This window comes from Pagrus major, chromosome 11 (genome assembly GCF_040436345.1).
Source record: "Pagrus major chromosome 11, Pma_NU_1.0".
NCBI lineage: Eukaryota > Metazoa > Chordata > Actinopteri > Spariformes > Sparidae > Pagrus > Pagrus major.
Window position 1 is genome coordinate 515,018 of NC_133225.1, and position 22,650 is coordinate 537,667.

General features: G+C 46.4%; 2 protein-coding genes across 2 annotated transcripts in view; one reads left to right on the forward strand and one right to left on the reverse strand.

The window, feature by feature from the left end:
- slc30a7 (solute carrier family 30 member 7) lies at positions 1–9,252 on the forward strand. Its single transcript, XM_073475993.1, has 11 exons — positions 1–165; positions 454–555; positions 2,795–2,908; positions 3,037–3,124; positions 3,229–3,358; positions 3,490–3,669; positions 4,067–4,111; positions 6,027–6,162; positions 7,492–7,582; positions 7,664–7,813; positions 8,700–9,252. The coding sequence occupies exons 1-11, from the start codon at positions 86–88 to the stop codon at positions 8,745–8,747; spliced, it is 1,164 nt and encodes a 387-aa protein (XP_073332094.1). The 5' UTR covers positions 1–85; the 3' UTR covers positions 8,748–9,252.
- dph5 (diphthamide biosynthesis 5) overlaps positions 3,803–22,650 on the reverse strand; it is a 26,187-nt gene continuing 7,339 nt past the window's right edge. The window contains exons 2-8 of the mRNA XM_073475994.1: positions 19,032–19,156; positions 17,353–17,461; positions 14,856–14,976; positions 12,339–12,378; positions 11,608–11,711; positions 9,484–9,723; positions 3,803–4,104 (exon numbers count right to left, since the gene is read on the reverse strand). Of these exons, the coding sequence (XP_073332095.1) occupies positions 9,491–9,723; positions 11,608–11,711; positions 12,339–12,378; positions 14,856–14,976; positions 17,353–17,461; positions 19,032–19,156 (732 nt within the window). The 3' untranslated portion in view covers positions 3,803–4,104; positions 9,484–9,490. The remainder of the gene's footprint in view (positions 4,105–9,483; positions 9,724–11,607; positions 11,712–12,338; positions 12,379–14,855; positions 14,977–17,352; positions 17,462–19,031; positions 19,157–22,650) is intronic.

Consider the following 22,650-nt stretch of genomic DNA (forward strand, 5'->3'; position numbering starts at 1 on the left):
AAGCGGAAGTTGACAGTTAGCATCCCGTAGCTAAGTGTATCCAGTGAGTGTGTGTGTCAGTGTGTGTGTGTGTTCAGGTGTGAAGATGTTACCTTTATCAATTAAAGACGACGAGTACAAACCCGCCAAGTTCAACCTGCTGCTGAAGCTTTCAGGATGGTTCAGGTAAACTCACCGCTGCTAACTGCTAACTGAGCTAACAGCGGCTAACGGAGCTAACGGAGCACCAGCTGACTCTAACGAGACGCCGCTAGCCGGATGCTAACCGGCTAGCCTGAACAGATGTGCCCCGGTGCCAACGACGTCGTTATTAAACTGTGTTTCATCGCTCTGTCGGATATTAACACGGGTTAATGACGGTGTGAGTGTGGACGCCAGGTGATACTGACCCGGATCTTTGCCGGGTTCGTGCCTGCTGTGATGGAGCTGTGGTGATTGTTTGGTGTTTTTCAGGTCGATCCTCGCGGATAAAACCTCCAGGAACCTTTTCTTCTTCCTCTGTCTCAACCTGTCCTTCGCCTTCGTGGAGTTATCGTACGGAATCTGGAGTAACAGGTAAGCTAACAGTGTTAGCATCAGCTGCTGTCTGTTTGTTCTGCTCAGTGCCACGTATGTGTTAGCATGGAGGAGCTGAGTGTGCGCGCGCGTGCTTCCTGTCATTTATAACAACAGATGTGTTTTTATTGATCAGAGGTGGAAGAAATACTCGATATTTTACTAAAGTAACAGCACTAATACCACAAAGTATAAATACTTAATTACAAGTAGATGTCAAGTAAAAGTACATAAGTATTATAATGAAAATGTACTTTATGTATCACAAGGACACGTTCAGTGTATAAAAAGTGATATTAAACATTATTAGAAAGTGATAACTGATATTCTGACTAATATATTATTATCATTATTATTATTATTATTATTATTATCAATGAGCTTCATCACAGACTCGGAGGATCTGAACAGAACTGAGCTGTTCGACCCGTCAGCTGTCTGCAGATTTCTCATCCAGCTGTTCAGTGTCGGCTCAGTTACAAACTAAAGTCCACTGTGATCTGATATTTATTGATATATTGTATCTGATGTGAGGAGGCGGAGCTACAGCACAGTTTAACTCCAGCTCATATCTGATTACTGGTAAGTACTGACACTGACACAGAGACACTGACACAGAGACACTGACTCAGAGACACTGACACAGAGACACTGACACAGAGATACTGACTCAGAGACACAGAGACAGAGACACTGACACAGAGACACTGAGACAGAGACACTGAGACAGAGACACTGACACAGAGACACTGACACAGAGATACTGACTCAGAGACACAGAGACAGAGACACTGACACAGAGACAGAGACACTGACACAGAGACAGAGACACTGACACAGAGACACTGAGACAGAGACACTGACTCAGAGACAGTGACAGTACCGACACTGACTCAGAGACAGAGACACTGACACAGAGACACCGACTCAGAGACAGTACTGACAGAGACACTGACTCAGAGACAGTACCAACACTGACACAGAGACACCGACTCAGAGACAGTACCGACTCAGAGACAGTACCGACACTGACTCAGAGACACTGACACAGAGACACTGACACAGAGACACTGACTCAGAGACACTGACTCAGAGACACTGACACAGAGACACTGACACAGACACAGAGACAGAGACACTGACTCAGAGACAGTACCGACACTGACTCAGAGACAGTACTGACTCAGAGACAGTACTGACACAGAGACAGTACTGACTCAGAGACAGTACTGACACAGAGACAGTACTGACACAGAGACACTGACTCAGAGACAGTACTGACACAGAGACACTGACACAGAGACAGTACTCACTAACAGTTGGTGTTTATCCTCGGTCACACACAGGAACAAGAATAGGATGAAGCATGAGTTTATTTAATCATTCTTCTGTTATACAAAGACATCAGTTAACCTCCATTTCCCAGGTGAGCGTGTCTCAGAGGAGACATGTTGTACAGTGATAGTGAGGTTTAGAGAATTAATGTAAACACTGATGGTTCATGTTTGTACTTCACATTGTGACATTTATTCCATAATGAGACGATGAAGCAGAAAACTGTCTGTTTTCAGTTTAAATACAGTTTTTAGGTGCTTGTACTTTACCTGTCAAGTCTCTTTTGACTTTTACTGACGGGATCCATAATAACTGACGATGTATTTTTACAGATGAAACTTCTCATCATTATATAAAGTCATTAAAATGAGCTCCATCTTCACCAGCTGCAACATTAAAGTGATGAAAACATGAATGATCAGTAATTGTAATCAATAATATAAACAGATGGGTGTGAAATGAAAGGAGAAACGACTGCAGGTGTTTCCACACAGGTGGCAGGACAGAGACTCTGATCTACTGACAGCAGACTGTGCTCATACCTGACCTGAACATCTGTCCTGAGTGATCGATCACAGTGTTCAGCTCTGTGTCAGTTCACAGCTACATTAACCTGTGTCTGAGTGACCTGTGATGTGATGTCACTTCCTGCTCTGTATGAAACAAACCCGTCCATCACTGACAAACAGACTCCATGTTTCTACTCAAAGACAGAAAGAAGTTCATGTAGAACATTTGCTGAATTTACAAGAAGGAACAAATAAGTCAGAATCAGTCAGAGACAGAGTTTCACACAGTTTATAAAGTGTCTCCAACTCAACAACTCGTAAAATCATCATTCTGCCTGTTGTGTGTTTGACGTGTGTGTTGTGTGTTTGACGTGTGTGTTGTATGTCCTCTTCAGTTTAGGTCTGATCTCAGACTCCTTCCACATGTTCTTCGACTGCACCGCTCTGCTGGCAGGTCTGGCAGCCTCCGTCATCTCCAGGTGGAGATCCAATGACAGCTTCTCTTACGGGTAAGACCATCTCTCTATTACTCAGGTCCGACGGTGCTGATCTGCGCTCTGTCGGTCAGGTCCGACGGTCTCTGTGGTATTTGTTGTCCTTGCAGAACCTCAGTGTGTGTGTGTGTTCTGTGTTTCAGTTATGTCAGAGCTGAGGTTCTGGCCGGCTTCGTCAACGGACTCTTCCTCATCTTCACAGCCTTCTTCATCTTCTCTGAAGGAGTCGAGGTAAAACACACACACACACACACACACACACACACACACACTCACAGATCTGTCTGTCTGTCTGTATTAACCCGTCTGTCTGTGTTGACCCGTCTCCCTGTCAGAGAGCTCTGGAGCCTCCTGACGTTCACCACGACCGGCTGCTTCCTGTCTCTGTAGCGGGTCTGATCGTCAACCTGATCGGGATCTTTGTTTTCCAGCACGGAGGCCACGGACACTCACATGGAGAGGGAGGTAAGTTCTGCAGAACCTGGAACCTTAAAGCACCTCTCTAGAACTATGCCTATAGAACCTCACAACAGTTCACCAGCACCTCACTACGGCTCAGCAGAACCTCACCTGTCTAACCTGTCTGTCTCTCTCAGGTCACGGCCACAGCCACTCTCTGTTTAATGGCAGTCTGAATCACGGCCACAGTCACGGAGGACACGACCACCAGGACAAACACAGTCACGGGGGACATGGACACAGTCACGGGGGACATGGACACAGTCACGGGGGACATGGACACAGTCACGGGGGACATGAGGAGCCACACTGTCACGGTAAGTCTGCATTTTTACTCTTATTGGTTTTAGAGGAAGGGTTTTTATTTCAAGCCTTCAGCTGCAGAGACGTCATCATGTGGAAGAGCTGCAGACGACCCGACTGTTCATAGACAACAAAGACAGATTTCCCTCTGCGGAGCCTTTTTAATTATTTAATGACACATTTATCATGGTACTGTTACACATACACAACGCCTGGTTTACATGTTCCACGTTTTGTGTGTCGTGAGTTTGGACTCGTGGACTCGTGGTCTTGACTCAGTCCTGGTCTCGTCTCTGTGCTGACACATTCTGGTCTTGGTTTACAGCACCGGTTCTTGACCTCCTCCTCTTCATGTGTTTTAAAATGACTTCAGTCGGTCCTGTTTTAAATGTGAAGTGTTTGTCGTTGCAGACGAGTTCACTCCGGGGAAAGGGTCCAGTAAACAGATCCTGCAGGGTGAGAACACAACAACACAACACAAACATGATGAACTGAAACAACCCGTCACTGAAGCACACGCGATGACTGAGGATTTATATTGATTATTACTGGAAAGACAGGCAGACAGAGAGGCAGAGAGGCAGACAGACAGAGAGACAGACAGACAGAGAGACAGGCAGACAGACAGACAGACAGAGAGACAGACAGACAGAGAGACAGGCAGACAGAGAGACAGGCAGACAGGCAGACAGAGAGGCAGGCAGAGAGACAGGCAGACAGAGAGACAGGCAGACAGGCAGACAGAGAGGCAGGCAGACAGACAGAGAGACAGGCAGACAGACAGACAGACAGAGAGACAGGCAGGCAGACAGACAGAGAGACAGAGAGGCAGGCAGACAGACAGAGAGACAGACAGGCAGAGAGGCAGGCAGACAGGCAGAGAGGCAGGCAGACAGACAGAGAGACAGGCAGAGAGACAGGCAGACAGACAGACAGACAGAGAGGCAGGCAGACAGACAGAGAGACAGACAGGCAGACAGACAGACAGACAGGCAGACAGACAGACAGAGAGGCAGGCAGACAGACAGACAGGCAGACAGACAGACAGAGAGGCAGGCAGACAGACAGAGAGACAGGCAGACAGACAGACAGACAGACAGAGAGGCAGGCAGACAGGCAGACAGACAGACAGAGAGACAGACAGAGAGACAGACAGACAGACAGACAGACAGACAGAGAGGCAGGCAGACAGACAGAGAGACAGGCAGACAGACAGACAGACAGACAGACAGAGAGACAGGCAGACAGGCAGACAGAGAGACAGGCAGACAGACAGAGAGACAGGCAGACAGAAAGACAGAGAGGCAAGTAGGCAGACAGGCAGACAGAGAGGCAGGCAGACAGGCAGACAGACAGACAGAGAGGCAGACAGCAGGAGTCATGAGGAGCTTCAGATCAGATTTAAAAGACAGAAACAAAACAAAACAATAATGTAAAATAAAAGTGGCTTTAAAACAGCAAACCGAAATGTAACTGATTGTTTATCATATAAACCATATTTAATATACACGACAGACGTATAGAATAATAATACATATCTGTGTGTGTGTGTGGATAAATACACAAATATACACAACAAAAATCAGTAATGGAAATATGTCACCTGAAATAAACAATAAAGAACTTTAAATACATTTAATTTGGACTGAGCAGAACTTTACTCATCTAAAACTACTGAGGGAACAAACTGATGATTATTATCCTCCTTATTATCAGAAGTTTATTGATTATTATCCTCCTTATTATCAGAAGTTTGATTATTATCCTCCTTATTATCAGAAGTTTGATTATTATCCTCCTTATTATCAGAAGTTTATTGATTATTATCCTCCTTATTATCAGAAGTTTGATTATTATCCTCCTTATTATCAGAAGTTTATTGATTATTATCCTCCTTATTATCAGAAGTTTGATTATTATCCTCCTTATTATCAGAAGTTTATTGATTATTATCCTCCTTATTATCAGAAGTTTGATTATTATCCTCCTTATTATCAGAAGTTTATTGATTATTATCCTCCTGGCTGGAAAACTGAATCCTGAAATCAAAATAAAACTGCTGAAACATTTCCAGTGCGAGGAGGAGCAGTGGCCACTGGGGGGCGCTCACACATCATCAGAGCTGCTGATCCAGGCAGCAGCAGGGAGAGCCGTCCTGTCACAACCTCGTATCTCCACTTTTGCTGATTTTTAGATAAACTGATAAAATCTGAAGAAAGTTGTAAACAAGCTGTTTGTCTTCAGGTCACATGACGACATCAACATGATACATCAGCTGGTCAACTTTAAGACACACTGAGTTATCTGTGTGTGTTGTGTAGATGATATCTGTGTGTGTGTTGTGTAGATGATATCTGTGTGTGTGTTGCAGGCGTGCTGCTGCACATCATCGCTGACACTCTGGGCAGTGTTGGTGTGATCATCTCGGCTCTGCTGATGCAGAAATACGACCTGATGATCGCTGATCCCATCTGCTCCATGCTGATCGCCCTCCTCATCGGAGTCAGGTGACGCTCTTCATCATGTGCACACTGCTGTTACTGCACACTGTGATGACATCATCACAGTTAGTCTGAGTCCAGCATCGTAGTACTACTTACAGTACCTGTAGTAGTACTGTGTGTTGGCAGGTAGGTGAACAATAGAGTGAGGTCACTTCCTGTTTGCCTCCTGCTGTTCTTCCAGTGAAAGTTCTGCTTTAATGTTCCGGTTGAGTTCCTTCCTTCAGACGCTGGTTTCACTTTGGTTCTCTGGAGAACCTGCAGACGGAATCTGTAGAACCCTCTAAAACACCTGTAAAGCCTTCCCCCTAGAATCTCTTCAGTGACCACTAGAACCTCATAGAGAACCCCTTTACTGAGTATTGGGGACTTCTGAAGAACTCCTAGAACTTGTTGAAGATCCCCTAGAACATCCTTCATGACCAGAAAACATTTCCAATCATCGTAGCCTCCTGGAGAACTGGAACCTCCTCAATGATCCGTAGAACGTTCTGTAGTTTGTGACTTTGGTCTTTTTTTCACATTGAAACTTTTAAGCAGCTTTAAAATGTCGGCGCCGCCCTGAACGCAGCACAGGAACAGAGAGGCTGTGTTGAGTGAACGTGCACGTTGATGGATTTTGTCTCAGGTTTCAGCTGATTCTTCAGACACGACCTGAAACCAGCGTCTGCCTGGAAGGAAACAAATCAATCGAGAACCTGATGGATACTTTGGAAAATGGTTTGCACTAATGTAAAGAATGTGCAATTAGTACTTAATGGGCTCCGACATGCCAAACCACCGGTATGGAACTGGAAACAGTTCTGGAGTCTGTCCTCGTCTCACTGGTCCTCTGGATGTAAATGCAGCGGTCAGATTTCCCAGAAGCCTCGGTGATAAATGGAGTTGATGTGCGCTGATGTGGTTTGATAGGCTGGAAGGGAACACAGCTGCAGATTTAAACAGTCAGCAGAGCAGAGCTGTGGTCAGCTGAGAGGCCTTCATACAACCACAGGCATCAGGTTACTGCAGCTGGAAACTGCTGAACTCCTTAAAACTCTGCTGGTTCTTCTCGTGGATCAGAGCCGCTGCAGAGAACAACTCGGACCAAACTCCACTTCAGAATCTACTGATTCATTTTTTAGTACCTGTAAGTGATACTTAAAATAAGTGATGGTTGCAGCTGTAGTAACTATGATAGCAGCAGGTATATTAGTACTGTGAGCAGTAGTACACGTGTTGGGGGTGCGTTTGGTTTTTGCGAGTGTCCAGGTTGTGATGTCAGTGAGGGGTGGAGCCTCTGAAGTTTGCACATGCTCAGTCTGTTCTCAGAACTCTCTGACCTTTGACCCTCAGTGTGGTGCCGTTACTGAAAGAGTCCATCGGGATCCTGATGCAGAGAACTCCTCCGTCACTGGACCACGCCCTGCCAGAGTGTTATCAGAGGGTGAGTTCAGACCACGCCCACATGTCCATGTGTCTGTTTCTATGTCAGGGACAAGTCTAATTCCTGGTGTGTTGTGTTCAGGTGCAGCAGCTGCAGGGAGTTTACAACCTGCAGGAGCCTCACTTCTGGACTCTGTGTACCGACGTTTACATCGGAACATTGAAGCTGCTGGTCGCCCCCGACGCCGACACCCGCTGGATCCTCAGCCAGACACACCACATCTTCACACAGGTACCTGAATGCACCACATCACATCTTCACACAGGCACCTGAACACACCACACTGTGTTACATCCTCATGCCACATCGCGTCCTCACACAGTCACCTGAACGCGACACAACACATCACATCTTCAACAGGTACCTGAACGCCCCACACTGTGCTCCATCCTCACACAGGCACCTGAACGCGCCGCGCCACGTCTCACACAGGCACCTGAACGCGACACGACACGTCTCACACAGGCACCTGAACGCATCACAACACGTCTTCACACAGGCACTCGAACGCGCCACGTCTCACACAGGCACCTGAACACAACACGTCTCACACAGGCACCTGAACATAACACATCACGTCTCACAAAGTCACCTGAACGCGACACGACACGTCTCACACAGGCACCTGAACGCATCACAACACGTCTTCACACAGGCACTCGAACGCGCCACGTCTCACACAGGCACCTGAACACAACACGTCTCACACAGTCACCTGAACGCGACACGAAACATCACATCTTCAACAGGTACCTGAATGCCCCACACTGTGCTCTATCCTCACACAGGCATCTGTCTTCACACAGGCACCTGAACGCAACACATCACTTCTTCACACAGGCACCTGAACGTGACACAACGTGTCTCACACAGGCACCTGAACGTGACACAACGTGTCTCACACAGGCACCTGAACGTATCACGACACGTCTTCACACAGGCACCTGAATGCGCCACGCCACGTCTCACACAGGCACCTGAACACACCACACTGCGTTACATCCTCACGCCACATCACGTCTTCACACAGGCACCTGAACGCATCACGACACATCACGTCGTCAAACAGTCACCTGAACGCGACACATCGTCATGGTAACCTTCTGTCTCTCTGCAGGCTGGAGTTCGACAGCTGTACGTTCAGATTGAAGCTGCCGCCATGTAGAAGCTCCTCCTCCTCTGAACACCTGGGACCAATCACCTGCAGGTGACCCATTCCCCCCCCCCCCCCCATTGAAGGTCAGACTGATTCGGGGGACATTAAGAACTTGACTGATCTCCCATGATGCTTTACTCCAACGCATCTGGATGAACTGAAACTGCCCCCCCCCCCCCCTTTCCCCCCCCCCCCCCTTACCTGTCCTCCGTGTGGGCGGGCAGTGTGACCCTCCTTCTCCTCCTGGAGCAAAGCATTCTGGGTAAGTGCCTTCATCATGCATCAGAGACAATCTGAGCCTTTTTCCTGTCCAGACGCCCCCCCCTTCCTGTGACATCAGCGCTGGGACCAGACTGCTGCCAGCTGATTGGTCCATGGTGTGTGTGTGTTTATGTGAGTGTGTATATGATGTCACTTTGTGTTTTTAACGTGCCAAACCATGTGACCGAACCATGTGACCAGCCGGTGGGTTTCAGTCTTTTTTCAACTGTAATAAATGATTCTGTTTCTCTGAGCGTGTTATTGATCTCCATCTCTATTGATGACATCACATCAGACAGTTTCCCAGAATTCAAATGTTTCTACAAATCAGCCCTCAGATGTTTAGATGACGTAACAAGAATTATGGATCATAAATGTTTTTTTAATGACGAGCGTCCTGCAGTGTGTGTGTGTGTGTGTGTGTGTGAGGACCTGGTTCTGAGGTTCAGGGCAGAACCAGGTTTCAGTATTTAGACAGACGCACCTGTGAGTTACGAGCAGTAGGTGGAGCTGTCGAGCATGTGCAGGTGTTCCAGTGCGTTTGGCTCTGCGTTCACTTGCAGCATGTCCACCTCCAGCGGGTGGAGTCGACCTGTGATGACCAGCGAATGGAGCGGGCCGCCAAGGTCACATGACACCAGCTGTTGTAAAGTTGCGGTGCAGATCCTCTGGTCGTCAGCGCCGAGCCGGGCCACGCCCACACACACCGTGTTCTCTGTCACACCTGAAGGGAGCAGAGAGGCAGGTCTGAGAACAGCTGATTGGCTCTTTAAGACAGAGTGGGAGGGTGCTGTCACTCCCAGCAGCCAATCAGAAACATGAGCTTCAAGTCTGATAGCTGCTAACGTTCAATTTACATCAGCCATGTAGCACAGGGTCATGTTAGCATGCTAACATGCTAGGAGAAGTTTATCAGCAGATTTCATGTTAGCTTTCTATGCTAACAGGATGGAAACAGCTAGTTCATCAAAGACTCACATGACGACCTCAAACAGACTTATAGTTAATAAAATATTTATATTAATACTAATAATTATAAATATTTCCCAGCAGCCCTTGAACACATCCCCGAGCTTTTGATCTTTAGTCACATTCAAACCAGAGAAACAGACTCGGCAGATCAACGGTCCAAACGTTGATGCAGTGATGTCACAGTGTACTCTAGTGACATCACTGATAACTGTGTTTAAAGTTACTTGCTCACATTTTAAACATTAATCTCAGAGTTTTCTCTGATTTGACCATTTCAGATAACTTCTGGTCATGTGACTGGTGGGCGGGGCTTCATATCTCATGTGACAGTAGGCTCGTTCGAGATGAGCCAGGCCTGCGCAGACTCGATCACCGGCGACCACCGCGCAATGCATGCCGGTTAGATTTGTGTCCGACTTCATCCCGACTTGCTCTGACGTCATGCACGCGCCGGCAACGATAACCTCACGAGATCAAGGCGGCCGCATTTTTTAGAGCCAGGCACCGCAGTTGCTCTCCACCGACTGCAAGACCGCAGGGCATGATGGGAAATGCCTGGCTGTCGCCTGATCACAGAGCTGATTGGCTCTTAGTTAGGACTATATATATATATTTAATGCTAGATTATATGAATCTCATGTTGTGCTATGAAGGTTTAATCTGTTAGCAAACATTTTGTGTGGTTGATGATAATAATAATAATAATAATAATAATAATAATAATAATAATAATAATAAAGGTTATTTATATAACACTTATCAAAACGAGCAATCAGTGCTTTACAAGGCAGACACAAAGAACAAAGGATAGAATACAATGCCAGATACACACATATTCCCACATATATACTGTATATAATTACAAATATAAATACATCAATAAATAAAGATTATAAAACCTTTGCTGCTCGTCCTCCCCATGTGCAGCCTCTATATGTAGCTGTGAGGACGTTTGGACTGTTAATTCAGTAGTTCAATTTCTTACATTTAGGGATTGTATGATTAATAAATGACAGCGCCTTTACATAAATCTACTTTGTAGGCAATTCTTATTCAATAAATATGACTTCCAAGAGCACATCGGCCCAGTCGTTCTGATTCTCACCTCAATCACAACAGTGGCATCTTAAACAACTAAAAAGTTTTGATTGACAAATTTAGACCACAGTGAAAAGTAGTTATCATTTTAGAAAAATCCACTTTGTATGACCTCAAAACCGTGAACCTAAAAAGTCTGATCAATTCATTGGTACAAAGTTTGTATTTCTATTTGTTACATTTGTGAGATTAAATAGTAAAAATCACACCACATCTGCCCATTAACTACGTGTTCTGCAAACTACAGGTAGCCTACAGGTGGATCTAACAGGATGTAAATATTTCTGTGACTTCCTGTATTTTCTTTGACGGCGGCTGGAAACTGTCCGACTGGACTGCAGCTTTCTGTCACCGCCGCCTGCTGCCGCCGCCTGGTCTCGTCCACCTTCCAGGCGAGGCGCAGTTCATCTCCAACGAGCCTATTGTTACTGTGACTGACAGTGTCGACCTGTTCACATCCTGTTTGTTAATAAAAAACATTCAGTGTGTCTGTAATCTGTTGAGCCAATCAGAAGAGAGCTGACAAGCTGTCACTCACCTAGCTCCGCCCCCTCCTCTCTCCTCCTCTGGATGATCTGAATCAGCTGATCTGCAGCCTGACTGACTGTCATGAAGCGAGGAGGCTCGTAGATCTTCTTTCCTCTGAAAGATCAACATCGATACAACAATCAATACGACAAAAACAAGCAGATTACTGAGCTGCCAGAACAAACAACAGGAAGTGACCTGACAAGTATTTACTGCACCAGCAGGATTTTGTTAAACAACAACGGCTGTAAAACAAAAAAAAGCACTATATTCAAAATGGCCGACTTCCTGTTGGGTTTTGGCTGTTTGTGGATCAAACTTCTTTCAGATCTCAGAAGTTTAACATGAAGTTAAAGCTGCTCTGTGACGACTGAACATGAAAAGTTCTGTTGGTCAGTGACAGTCGGGTCGACGGTGAATCATCACGTGGACGTGCTGAGTCACCTTCAGTCTCCTCACAGACAGGTGGAGGTTTCTCTCCAGGTGTTGAGTCAGACGTGGCCATCAGCCAATCAGAGCAGAGGACGTTCGGGTCGTACTGAGACGATTTGCCTGTCAGACTGAACTCAGGGCTGAGGTTACTGTGAGCTCATTCTCCGCACGCGCTCACTGAGGTTCACCTCAGACCGCTACGCACGCGCTCTGAAAATAAAAGCTGAGTGACATCAGCATGACATCATCAGCTGGGAGCTGCTAAACACATCAGATCCACCCCGAAGAGGTTCTGGTTCTGGTTCTTACCTCATCATGTTCTCGATGCTCTGCTCTTTGACTTTAATGTCTGCAGATAAAAACAGATCAAAACATTTGATTCAGTTAAACTTTCTCTCAAACAACACAGTTTATTTCTGTCATCATGTTAAATCAATAACTCGACAATCACTGTCGTCAATAACTCGTCAATAACTCGTCAATCACTGTCGTCAATCACTGTCGTCAATCACTGTCGTCAATAACTCGTCAATCACTGTCGTCAATCACTGTCGTCAATCACTGTCGTCAATAACTCGACAATAACTCGTCAATCACTGTCGTCAATCACTGTCGTCAATCACTGTCGTCAATAACTCGACAATCACTGTCGTCAATAACTCGTCAATCACTGTCGTCAATCACTCGTCAATCACTGTCGTCAATCACTGTCGTCAATCACTCGTCAATAACTCGACAATCACTGTCGTCAATAACTCGACAATCACTGTCGTCAATAACTCGTCAATCACTGTCGTCAATCACTGTCGTCAATCACTCGTCAATAACTCGACAATCACTGTCGTCAATAACTCGACAATCACTGTCGTCAATAACTCGTCAATCACTGTCGTCAATCACTGTCGTCAATCACTCGTCAATAACTCGACAATCACTGTCGTCAATAACTCGACAATCACTGTCGTCAATAACTCGTCAATCACTGTCGTCAATCACTGTCGTCAATCACTGTCGTCAATAACTCGACAATAACTCGTCAATCACTGTCGTCAATCACTGTCGTCAATCACTGTCGTCAATAACTCGTCAATCACTGTCGTCAATCACTCGTCAATCACTGTCGTCAATCACTGAAATTTGGGGTTGTGTGTGATGTTGTTGTAGAGTTTTGTTCTGATGTCTGTGTATGTGTCAGTGCAGCAGGAAGTGTCTGAGTGGACCGAGTGACACAGCTGCTCCTCTCTCTCTCCCCCTCCCTCTCTCTCTCCCCCTCTCTCCCCCTCTCCCTCTCTCTCTCTCTCTCCTCTCCCTCCCTCCCTCCCTCCCTCCCTCCCTCCCTCTCTCTCTCTCTCTCTCTCCTCTCTCTCTCTCTCTCTCTCTCTCCTCTCTCTCTCTCTCTCTCTCTCTCTCTCTCTCTCTCTCTCTCTCTCTCTCTCTCTCTCTCTCTCTCTCTCTCTCTCTCTCTCTCTCTCTCTCTCTCTCTCTCTCTCTCTCTCTCGTGTTGTCTTTTGGTTGCCGTGATTGTTTGTGTCTTCCTGTTTGGATGGTCAGTTTGTGGTCACTGAGCCTGTACTTGGTGAGCATCTGTCTCTGCTTCCTATCTCTGACAGCAGAGAGATGTTCTGCTCTTCATCGTCTCTTTTTAGGGCGAGATAACGTTCTGATCCACTTTGGCTTTTAGTTTCTTCTTTCCAATGTTCCCCGGCAGGTTTCTTTTACATTGTGTTATAATGTGCTTTGCTCTGATTGGTGTTTGGAGAGCAGTGTTGTTGTGAGGCTGGTCAGACTGTCTGAGAGGGGGCAGTCAGCCTCAGTACCAGCTGACATAGGGGCTCTTTTCTGGGCTCAGCTCTTGAGTCTGGAGGCTTTGGAGTGGAGGGCGTCTCTGGCTGATTTCAGCTGGTTATAAGTTGAGCGTTCTCTGTTGGATGTTAATTATCAGTGGGTATCTGCCTCATTCTGCTCTACATGCATTTGTTGGTGTGTGTCTGTGTGTGTGTAAAATGTGTCTGCTGAACTCTGCATGTAAAGACTCTGCTGGATGTTTGTCCCAGCGGGTTCAGCTCTGATGACTGAGTGGACCCAGACTTCACTACCGTACAGCGCAGTGGGCTGGATGACACTATCAAATATGTGAAGCCAGATTTTGACTGGAATTTGGAAATGATAAAATGTTCTCTTAATTGCATGAAGGGCTCTTCCAGCTGTTTCTTTTAGTGCGTTGTCTCTGTGTGTCTGTCTGTCTCTTTCTCTGTTTTTTTGGGCCTTTATTCTTTTATTTCCTGTATTGAATATTAACAACTAGCGGAGACACACACACACACACACACACTCTGACAGTCACCAGCAGGTTATTCAGCCCCCTCAGGACGGTGTGTTCAGGGTCTCTGGGGTCCCCTCAGTGTCAGCATGTTGATGATTGATGGTGGTCTGCTCTGAATAAACTGCTCGACCCTGAACACACCGTCCAGCTGCTGCATCCAGTGAGCTCCTCATCTACCCAGTCCACCTTAACACAACCAGTCCACCTTAACACAACCAGTCCACCTCAACACAACCAGTCCACCTCAACACAACCAGTCCACCTCAACACAACCAGTCCACCTCAACACAACCAGTCCACCTTAACACAACCAGTCCACCTCAACACAACCAGTCCACCTTAACTACTTTAACACCAGGTTAGTAAGTCTCTTTTGAGTTCCCAGACACCCCACGCTCAGTTTGGTTCTTGAACGCCCCGCATTAAGTTTCACTTGTAAACACCCATTAAGTGTGTGTGTGTGTGTGTGCATGTGTGTGTGTGTGTGTTTGTGTGTGTCTCACCCAGCAGACAGAGTGTGTGCAGTCCAGCTGTTCTGTTTTTACAGATTTTGTCGTAGAAGCTCTCTGGTCTCCACGTGTCCGTCCAAAACACCAACGACACCGTCTCCCCGAAATTATACAGCTGACACACACACACAGGCACACACGCACGCACACGCACACACACACGCACGCACACGCACACACACACACACACAAACAAACAAGCACAGGTCAGAGGTCATGATCAAGAAAACCATCAACAGCAGCTGACAGCTGGTCTCAGGTCAGCTTTATTTTTAATTTAATAAAATCGTTCTCTCGTGTTGAAAATAAAACATTTTGTGTTTTTACTGTAATGAACCAAACTATGTTGAAAGCAACAAACTGATTGTGAACAAACACAGAAGATTTACTGATAATATAGTTATAATAATATTTATAATATAGTTATAATAATATTTATATTAAATCATAAAATAAAGACGAACTATTCAAACAATAGTGAAACAATTCAAATGAAGATAAATTTCTCTTCTGTCAGTTTTTTGTTTTGTTTGATAAACTCGGTTGTTTCAGTCGCTCACATTAATCATGGAGGCTCGTCTGTGATTGGACATGTCATTTGCATAATGTACCGGTCCAGCAGACAGCAGGGGCTGATGGGACCGCCTCCCAGTGGAGGGAACAGGAGCTCATTTACATACCACGCCCCTCATTAGCATATTAACGACCTCCCAGTGGAGTTGCTGGCCACTCTCTTAGCATTAATGTTAATCTGTGTGTGAGTGGACAGCTGGCTCCCGCTCTCTGATTGGCTGCTCTGACAGGTCAGTTATTGATGAGGTCACAGTCGTTATTATAACAACATCAGTTCAATGAGTTTCATCAGCAGATGGGACTCGTGGGCGTTTCTGACCTGAGCTCTGACTCACAGGCGACGTGTCAGCTGCCTCATGAAGATCCAACATGAAACTACACAGCCGGAACCAGAACACACTCAGAACTCACTGCCTGAACCAGAACTCACTGCCTGAACCAGAACTCACTCAGAACTCACTGCCTGAACCAGAACTCACTCAGAACTCACTGCATGAACCAGAACACACTCAGAACTCATTGCCTGAACCAGAACACACTCAGATCTCACAGCTGGACGCTGTTCTGTTGACCGTCAGCTGATCTTTCATTAACCTCAGAATCTGTCCACATGTTCTGGACGTGTTTCCTCAGATTGGATCAGGATCTGTGAAACCTTTGATTTGAAAAATATTCAGATTTTAATACTTTTGTTCTTAAACGACTACAAGAAACTTTAAACTGCTGTGAAACGGATCGGGATCGCTGACAGGACGACGAGCTCACACTGCTTCTGTCCACAGAGTCGACACGTCGCAGCTTTGAGTATTCAACAGAACTACTTTCACTTGTAATAGAGTACTTTCATATTGTATCCTGGTATTTTCACTGAAGTAGAAGATGTGAGTTGTTCTTCCTCCGCTGCCTCGTGTCAACTTCTGTATAAGTTCACTTATTTCAATTATTTATTTTGTCTCTTCCTGTTGTCACACACACGATACAGTTATAATACAGATGAACTATATATTATATATCAGTATTTATAAACAGACGTTGTTCATCATGTTACTGACATCTACTTTATGTTTCTTTCCTTTTCTCTCTTTTCTGTTTCAGATTAATTTAAATCTGAACTGAAGCTCAACAGGAAACATTTTCACTGTTCATTCAACACAAGTAAATAAAACTCAGCTCCGTCTTTAGCCAATCAGCATCCAGGAAACTCACACCTCAGTCTGTATCCTAAACCAAACAAAATGTCTGCTGATCATTTTCTGAGGTGGACTGTTTACGGTCCATCAGACTGGTTCTGTGTAGAATAAAAAAATTAAATAGTGAAAATGTATTGCGTAAAATTAAATTGGTTGTTTTATCAGTGTACTTTCACTAATGACAAAGAAAATCATATTGTCAATAATCAAACACCAAAAGATGTTTCATATTTCTGCTTTAAAAAAAAATCACTTTGGTGCTTAAAAGATTAAATACTGCAAATAATTTCAGGTGTCGTCAAACATCAATAACAAAGTGGAATAAAGAAGATTCCCCTAATAAAACAGGGATGTGAGTGAAGATGCAACAAAAGTCAAATGAAATGTGTCGCAAAAATTCAGGCATGTCACAGAATAAAGGTTCATTTGAAACACTGAAATATCCTGAGCTCATTCTGAACTAACAACGTTTCACAGGACAGAAGCACAAGATGGCGGCAGACAGAGTGAACACAACTTCATCACTGCGTCCAAACTTCTGCTGCTTCTGACAGCAGAGTTTTCTTCATGAAGCTCAGTGAAGAAAGAGACAGAAAACCCACGACCTGCCTGCCAGCCTCAGCTCGGGGTTAAACACGCGGCCTGCCTGCCAGCCTCAGCTCGGGGTTAAACACGCGGCCTGCCTGCCAGCCTCAGCTCGGGGTACACAGGTGTGTCGTGTGACGTACCTGCAGGCCGCAGCAGCCCACTGCATTCATGATGGAGGCGTTGTGGATGACTTTGTATGGTATCCCAGCATGCACTGCTCTCAGGACGAGGTCACTGTGTGTGGTGGCTCTGCAGGGACACACAGAGGAAACATTCACACATCAAGTTTCATCATCGACACTGAAACACAAATCTATAAAACACAAATCTATAAAACACAAATCTATAAAACACAAATCTTTAGTTTGACGTTTCCTCAAACAGCTGAAGTTTGAATCAAACCAACAGGAAACGTGTTTTTGTTGGGAACTAAGGATGATGAAGATGAGGATGAAGATGAGGATGAGGATGAAGATGAGGGTGAGGATGAGGATGAAGATGAGGATGAAGATGAAGATGAAGATGAGGATGAAGATGAGGGTGAGGATGAGGATGAGGATGAAGATGAGGATGAAGATGAGGGTGAGGATGAGGGTGAGGATGAGGATGAAGATGAGGATGAAGATGAAGATGAAGATGAAGATGAGGGTGAGGATGAGGATGAGGATGAAGATGAAGATGAAGATGAAGATGAGGGTGAGGATGAAGATGAGGGTGAAGGTGAGGGTGAGGATGAAGATGAAGATGAGGATGAAGATGAGGGTGAGGGTGAGGATGAGGATGAGGATGAAGATGAGGGTGAGGATGAGGATGAAGATGAGGATGAAGATGAGGATGAAGATGAAGATGAGGGTGAGGGTGAGGGTGAGGATGAAGATGAAGATGAAGATGAAGATGAGGGTGAGGATGAAGATGAGGGTGAAGATGAGGATGAAGATGAGGATGACAATGAGGGTGAAGGTGAAGATGAAGATGAAGATGAAGATGAAGATGAGGGTGAGGATGAAGATGAGGATGAGGGTGAAGGTGAGGATGAAGATGAAGATGAGGGTGAGGATGAGGATGAAGATGAGGGTGAAGGTGAAGATGAGGATGAAGATGAGGGTGAGGATGAGGATGAAAATGAGGATGAAGATGAAGATGAGGGTGAGAATGAAGATGAGGGTGAAGATGAGGATGAAGATAAGGATGAAGATGAGGGTGAGGATGAAGATGAGGGTGAGGATGAGGATGACAATGAGGGTGAAGGTGAAGATGAGGATGAGGGTGAGGATGAAGATGAGGGTGAGGATGAAGATGAGGGTGAAGGTGAAGATGAAGATGAAGATGAGGATGAAGATGAGGGTGAGGATGAAGATGAGGATGAGGGTGAGGATGAGGATGACAATGAGGGTGAAGGTGAAGATGAGGATGAGGGTGAGGAGCAGCAGAGACTGTGGAAACAGAACATCTAGCTGTGCAGGCTGGACCTCAGAGTACCGTTCAGCTGCTGAGGTCACAGATGAGATGAAAAAACAAAATGTCCATTTTTATCCTGAGGGGACGAAACAAGCTGCAGCTCCTCGTTTCATGTAAACTGTAAAACCAACGTTCACATGAACAAAAGTCAACAGAGTCTCCGACTGCAGCTGCAGACGCTCTGCACTCTGTTATTAAGTCGGGAGGAATCTGGTGGTTTTGGGGAGAAATGTGCAGAAATGAAGTCCGAGCGGTTCTGAGAGAAGCTCTGTGGTCACATGTGCTGACTCAGCAGACCTCAGAGCTGTGGGATCAATACAAGCTGCTGCTACAGTTCTGATACGTGGACAACATGACTCACCCGAACGGGTCGCCCACCACCAGGAACGCCACATCAGTCACATCAGCATCCTTCAGGATCTCATCAGCCCCCTGCTCCACCAGGTCCCTGTCAGCCAGGATCAGCTCCATCCCATAATACTCCTCCTGAGGACCAAAGATGACAGTGACTACACCGCTAAAGCAGCTAACACACTGTTAAAGTAAAGACTGTAAAGACTTGTCCATGTGACCTGTGAGACCTGTGACCTGTGTGACCTGTGACCTGTGTGACCTGTGAGACCTGTGAGACCTGTGTGACCTGTGACCTGTGTGACCTGTGACCTGTGTGACCTGTGACCTGTGTGACCTGTGAGACCTGTGACCTGTGAGACCTGTGAGACCTGTGAGACCTGTGAGACCTGTGTGACCTGTGAGACCTGTGAGACCTGTGAGACCTGTGAGACCTGTGTGACCTGTGAGACCTGTGAGACCTGTGAGACCTGTGACCTGTGACCTGTGTGACCTGTGAGACCTGTGAGACCTGTGAGACCTGTGAGACCTGTGAGACCTGTGTGACCTGTGACCTGTGTGACCTGTGTGACCTGTGTGACCTGTGTGACCTGTGTGACCTGTGACCTGTGTGACTTGTGACCTGTGAGACCTGTGTGACCTGTGAGACCTGTGTGACCTATGTGACTTGTGACCTGTGAGACCTGTGTGACCTGTGAGACCTGTGAGACCTGTGTGACCTGTGTGACCTGTGTGACCTGTGAGACCTGTGTGACCTGTGAGACCTGTGACCTGTGAGACCTGTGTGACCTGTGTGACCTGTGACCTGTGTGACCTGTGACCTGTGTGACCTGTGTGACCTGTGTGACCTGTGACCTGTGTGACTTGTGACCTGTGTGACCTGTGTGACCTGTGACCTGTGTGACTTGTGACCTGTGTGACCTGTGACCTGTGTGACTTGTGACCTGTGTGACCTGTGACCTCTGTGACCTGTGTGACTTGTGACCTGTGTGACTTGTGACCTGTGTGACCTGTGTGACCTGTGACCTGTGTGACTTGTGACCTGTGTGACTTGTGACCTGTGTGACCTGTGAGACCTGTGTGACCTGTGTGACTTGTGACCTGTGTGACCTGTGAGACCTGTGTGACCTGTGACCTGTGTGACCTGTGTGACCTGTGACCTGAGTTCAGCATGTTTGGATTATAATATTCTTTCATCACTGATTTCAAAACTGTCTCATATTTTAATAATTTCCTCGTCTTTGAACAAAATGTCAGATCAGTTCACAGATTCATCAAATCAGAGAGACAGACGGGTGAGAGAAAGACAGACAGGTGAGAGAGACTGAGAGACAGACAGGTGAAAAAGACTGAGAGACAGACAGATGAGAGACAGACAGACAGATGAGAGACAGACAGACAGACAGGTGAGAGAGACTGAGAGACAGACAGATGAGAGACAGACAGACAGACAGGTGAGAGAGAGACAGACAGGTGAGAGAGAGACAGACAGACAGGTGAGAGAGACAGACAGGTGAGAGAGACTGAGAGACAGACAGGTGAGAGACAGATAGGTGAGACAGAGAGACAGGTGAGAGACAGACAGATGAGAGACAGACAGACAGACAGACAGGTGAGAGACAGACAGATGAGAGACAGACAGACAGACAGGTGAGAGAGACAGACAGGTGAGAGACAGACAGACAGACAGGTGAGAGAGAGACAGACAGACAGGTGAGAGAGACAGACAGACAGGTGAGAGAGACAGACAGGTGAGAGAGACTGAGAGACAGACAGGTGAGAGACAGACAGGTGAGACAGAGAGACAGACAGGTGAGAGACAGACAGGTGAGACAGAGAGACAGGTGAGAGACAGACAGACAGGTGAGAGAGACAGACAGGTGAGAGAGACTGAGAGACAGACAGATGAGAGACAGACAGACAGACAGACAGGTGAGAGAGACTGAGAGACAGACAGGTGAGACAGAGAGACAGGTGAGAGACAGACAGACAGGTGAGAGAGAGACAGACAGACAGGTGAGAGACAGACAGGTGAGACAGAGAGACAGACAGGTGAGAGACAGACAGGTGAGACAGAGAGACAGGTGAGAGACAGACAGACAGGTGAGAGAGAGAACATGCTTAAGAACAGCTCCTGAACAATGTTACTGTTTTCTGTTCAGAAATAAGACAATCACTGAAAAATAGTAAAGAACTTGAATACAGAAGTCAACACAACAAGCCAGAGAAGAGAAAGAGGAGAAACAGCTGAACAGGACCCTGGAGACAAAGATCAAGACAAAGATCAAGACATTTAGCTGGTTGGATACATCGTTGCTAACCTAAGCAGTCAAAACAACCAGAAGAAAAGAAAAGAAGACGACAGAGGAGGACTCAACTAAACAAACAAGAAGGCTAAGTGACAACTTTTGGACACTGACAGTAAGTTTTAACACTTTAAATGACAAATAAATGACAAATAAAATCCCAACTGAAATATTAAAGCTAACAGCTAACTAGCTTTCACTAGCTTAACAACAGTTGTGCGGTTGCCTAGCAATGGCATCAGTGGCAGCAGTAGCAACTTTCCTGTCATAAATCAAAAGTCCGAGCCCTCAGAGAGTTACCTGCTGTATCATGATGTCTACCTGCTCTGAGGCAATAAAATATCCCCCAGCTGTAAAAAGCAGGACTGCAAATATAAACAACAAGTTCTCCGGGCAAGACCAGAAACGCTCTTTCTCGACCTGTACAAAGATGGGAGGGCATGTAGCTTAATCTTCTACACTGATGAAGCTTGTGCCTGGCTGGATGTCATCAGTTCCCACTACTCCTCAGTAAAGAGAGCAGGTATCTGCAATGGATGGAAGATAAGTGTACTGGAGGAAAATGACCCAGACAAGCATCATGACAGTCAACCTGTTTAAAAATGGAACTGCCATGATTCAAGGATATCTGGCAAAGCTTGAGGGTGACTTCCCCGCCATGAAACTCAGGGCTCAAAAGGAGAAAGAGGATCTTACAAATACCCCACCAACCCACGGAAGCAAAAGCTCCACCTCTTCTCTCCCCACGCCTGACAGAGAGCCTGCAGACGCTGACACTGACCCTCCCCTACTAGAGCACTCAGAGGCTCTGAACATCATGAGGGAACAGTTGGAGATAGAGCTGGTACAGCTCAGGGAACAGTTGGACCAACAGCAGCCTAACTCCCCCTCCTTCCAGAATACCCTGACCATCTTCAGGAGAGAACAGGAGGACATACTCAACACTCGGCTGAGAGAGTTTCAGCAGGACAGAACCAGTCATGGCAGACAGCTGGACTCCCTCAGTGAGGAGGTGAAGCAGCTGAGAAGCGACAGAGACAGCTGTAAGGCAGAGACAGCAGCACTGAGAGAGGAGCTGCTGGAGAGGGACAGAACTCTGCTCAGTCTACAGGAGAGCCTGAAAACACGATGCTCTCTACGTACAGTCACCCCTCAGAGCCAGACCGTCCCCACCCAAACCAGCCCTGCACCTGCTAGGCCTCCACACAGCCCGACCCCTGGGAGCTCTCCGCATCTCACTCAACTAGCTCCAACCTCCAGCCACAGCCATGCTCCCACCCCAGCACCAGTGGATTCAACTCCACACTCCACTGAGACTGCACA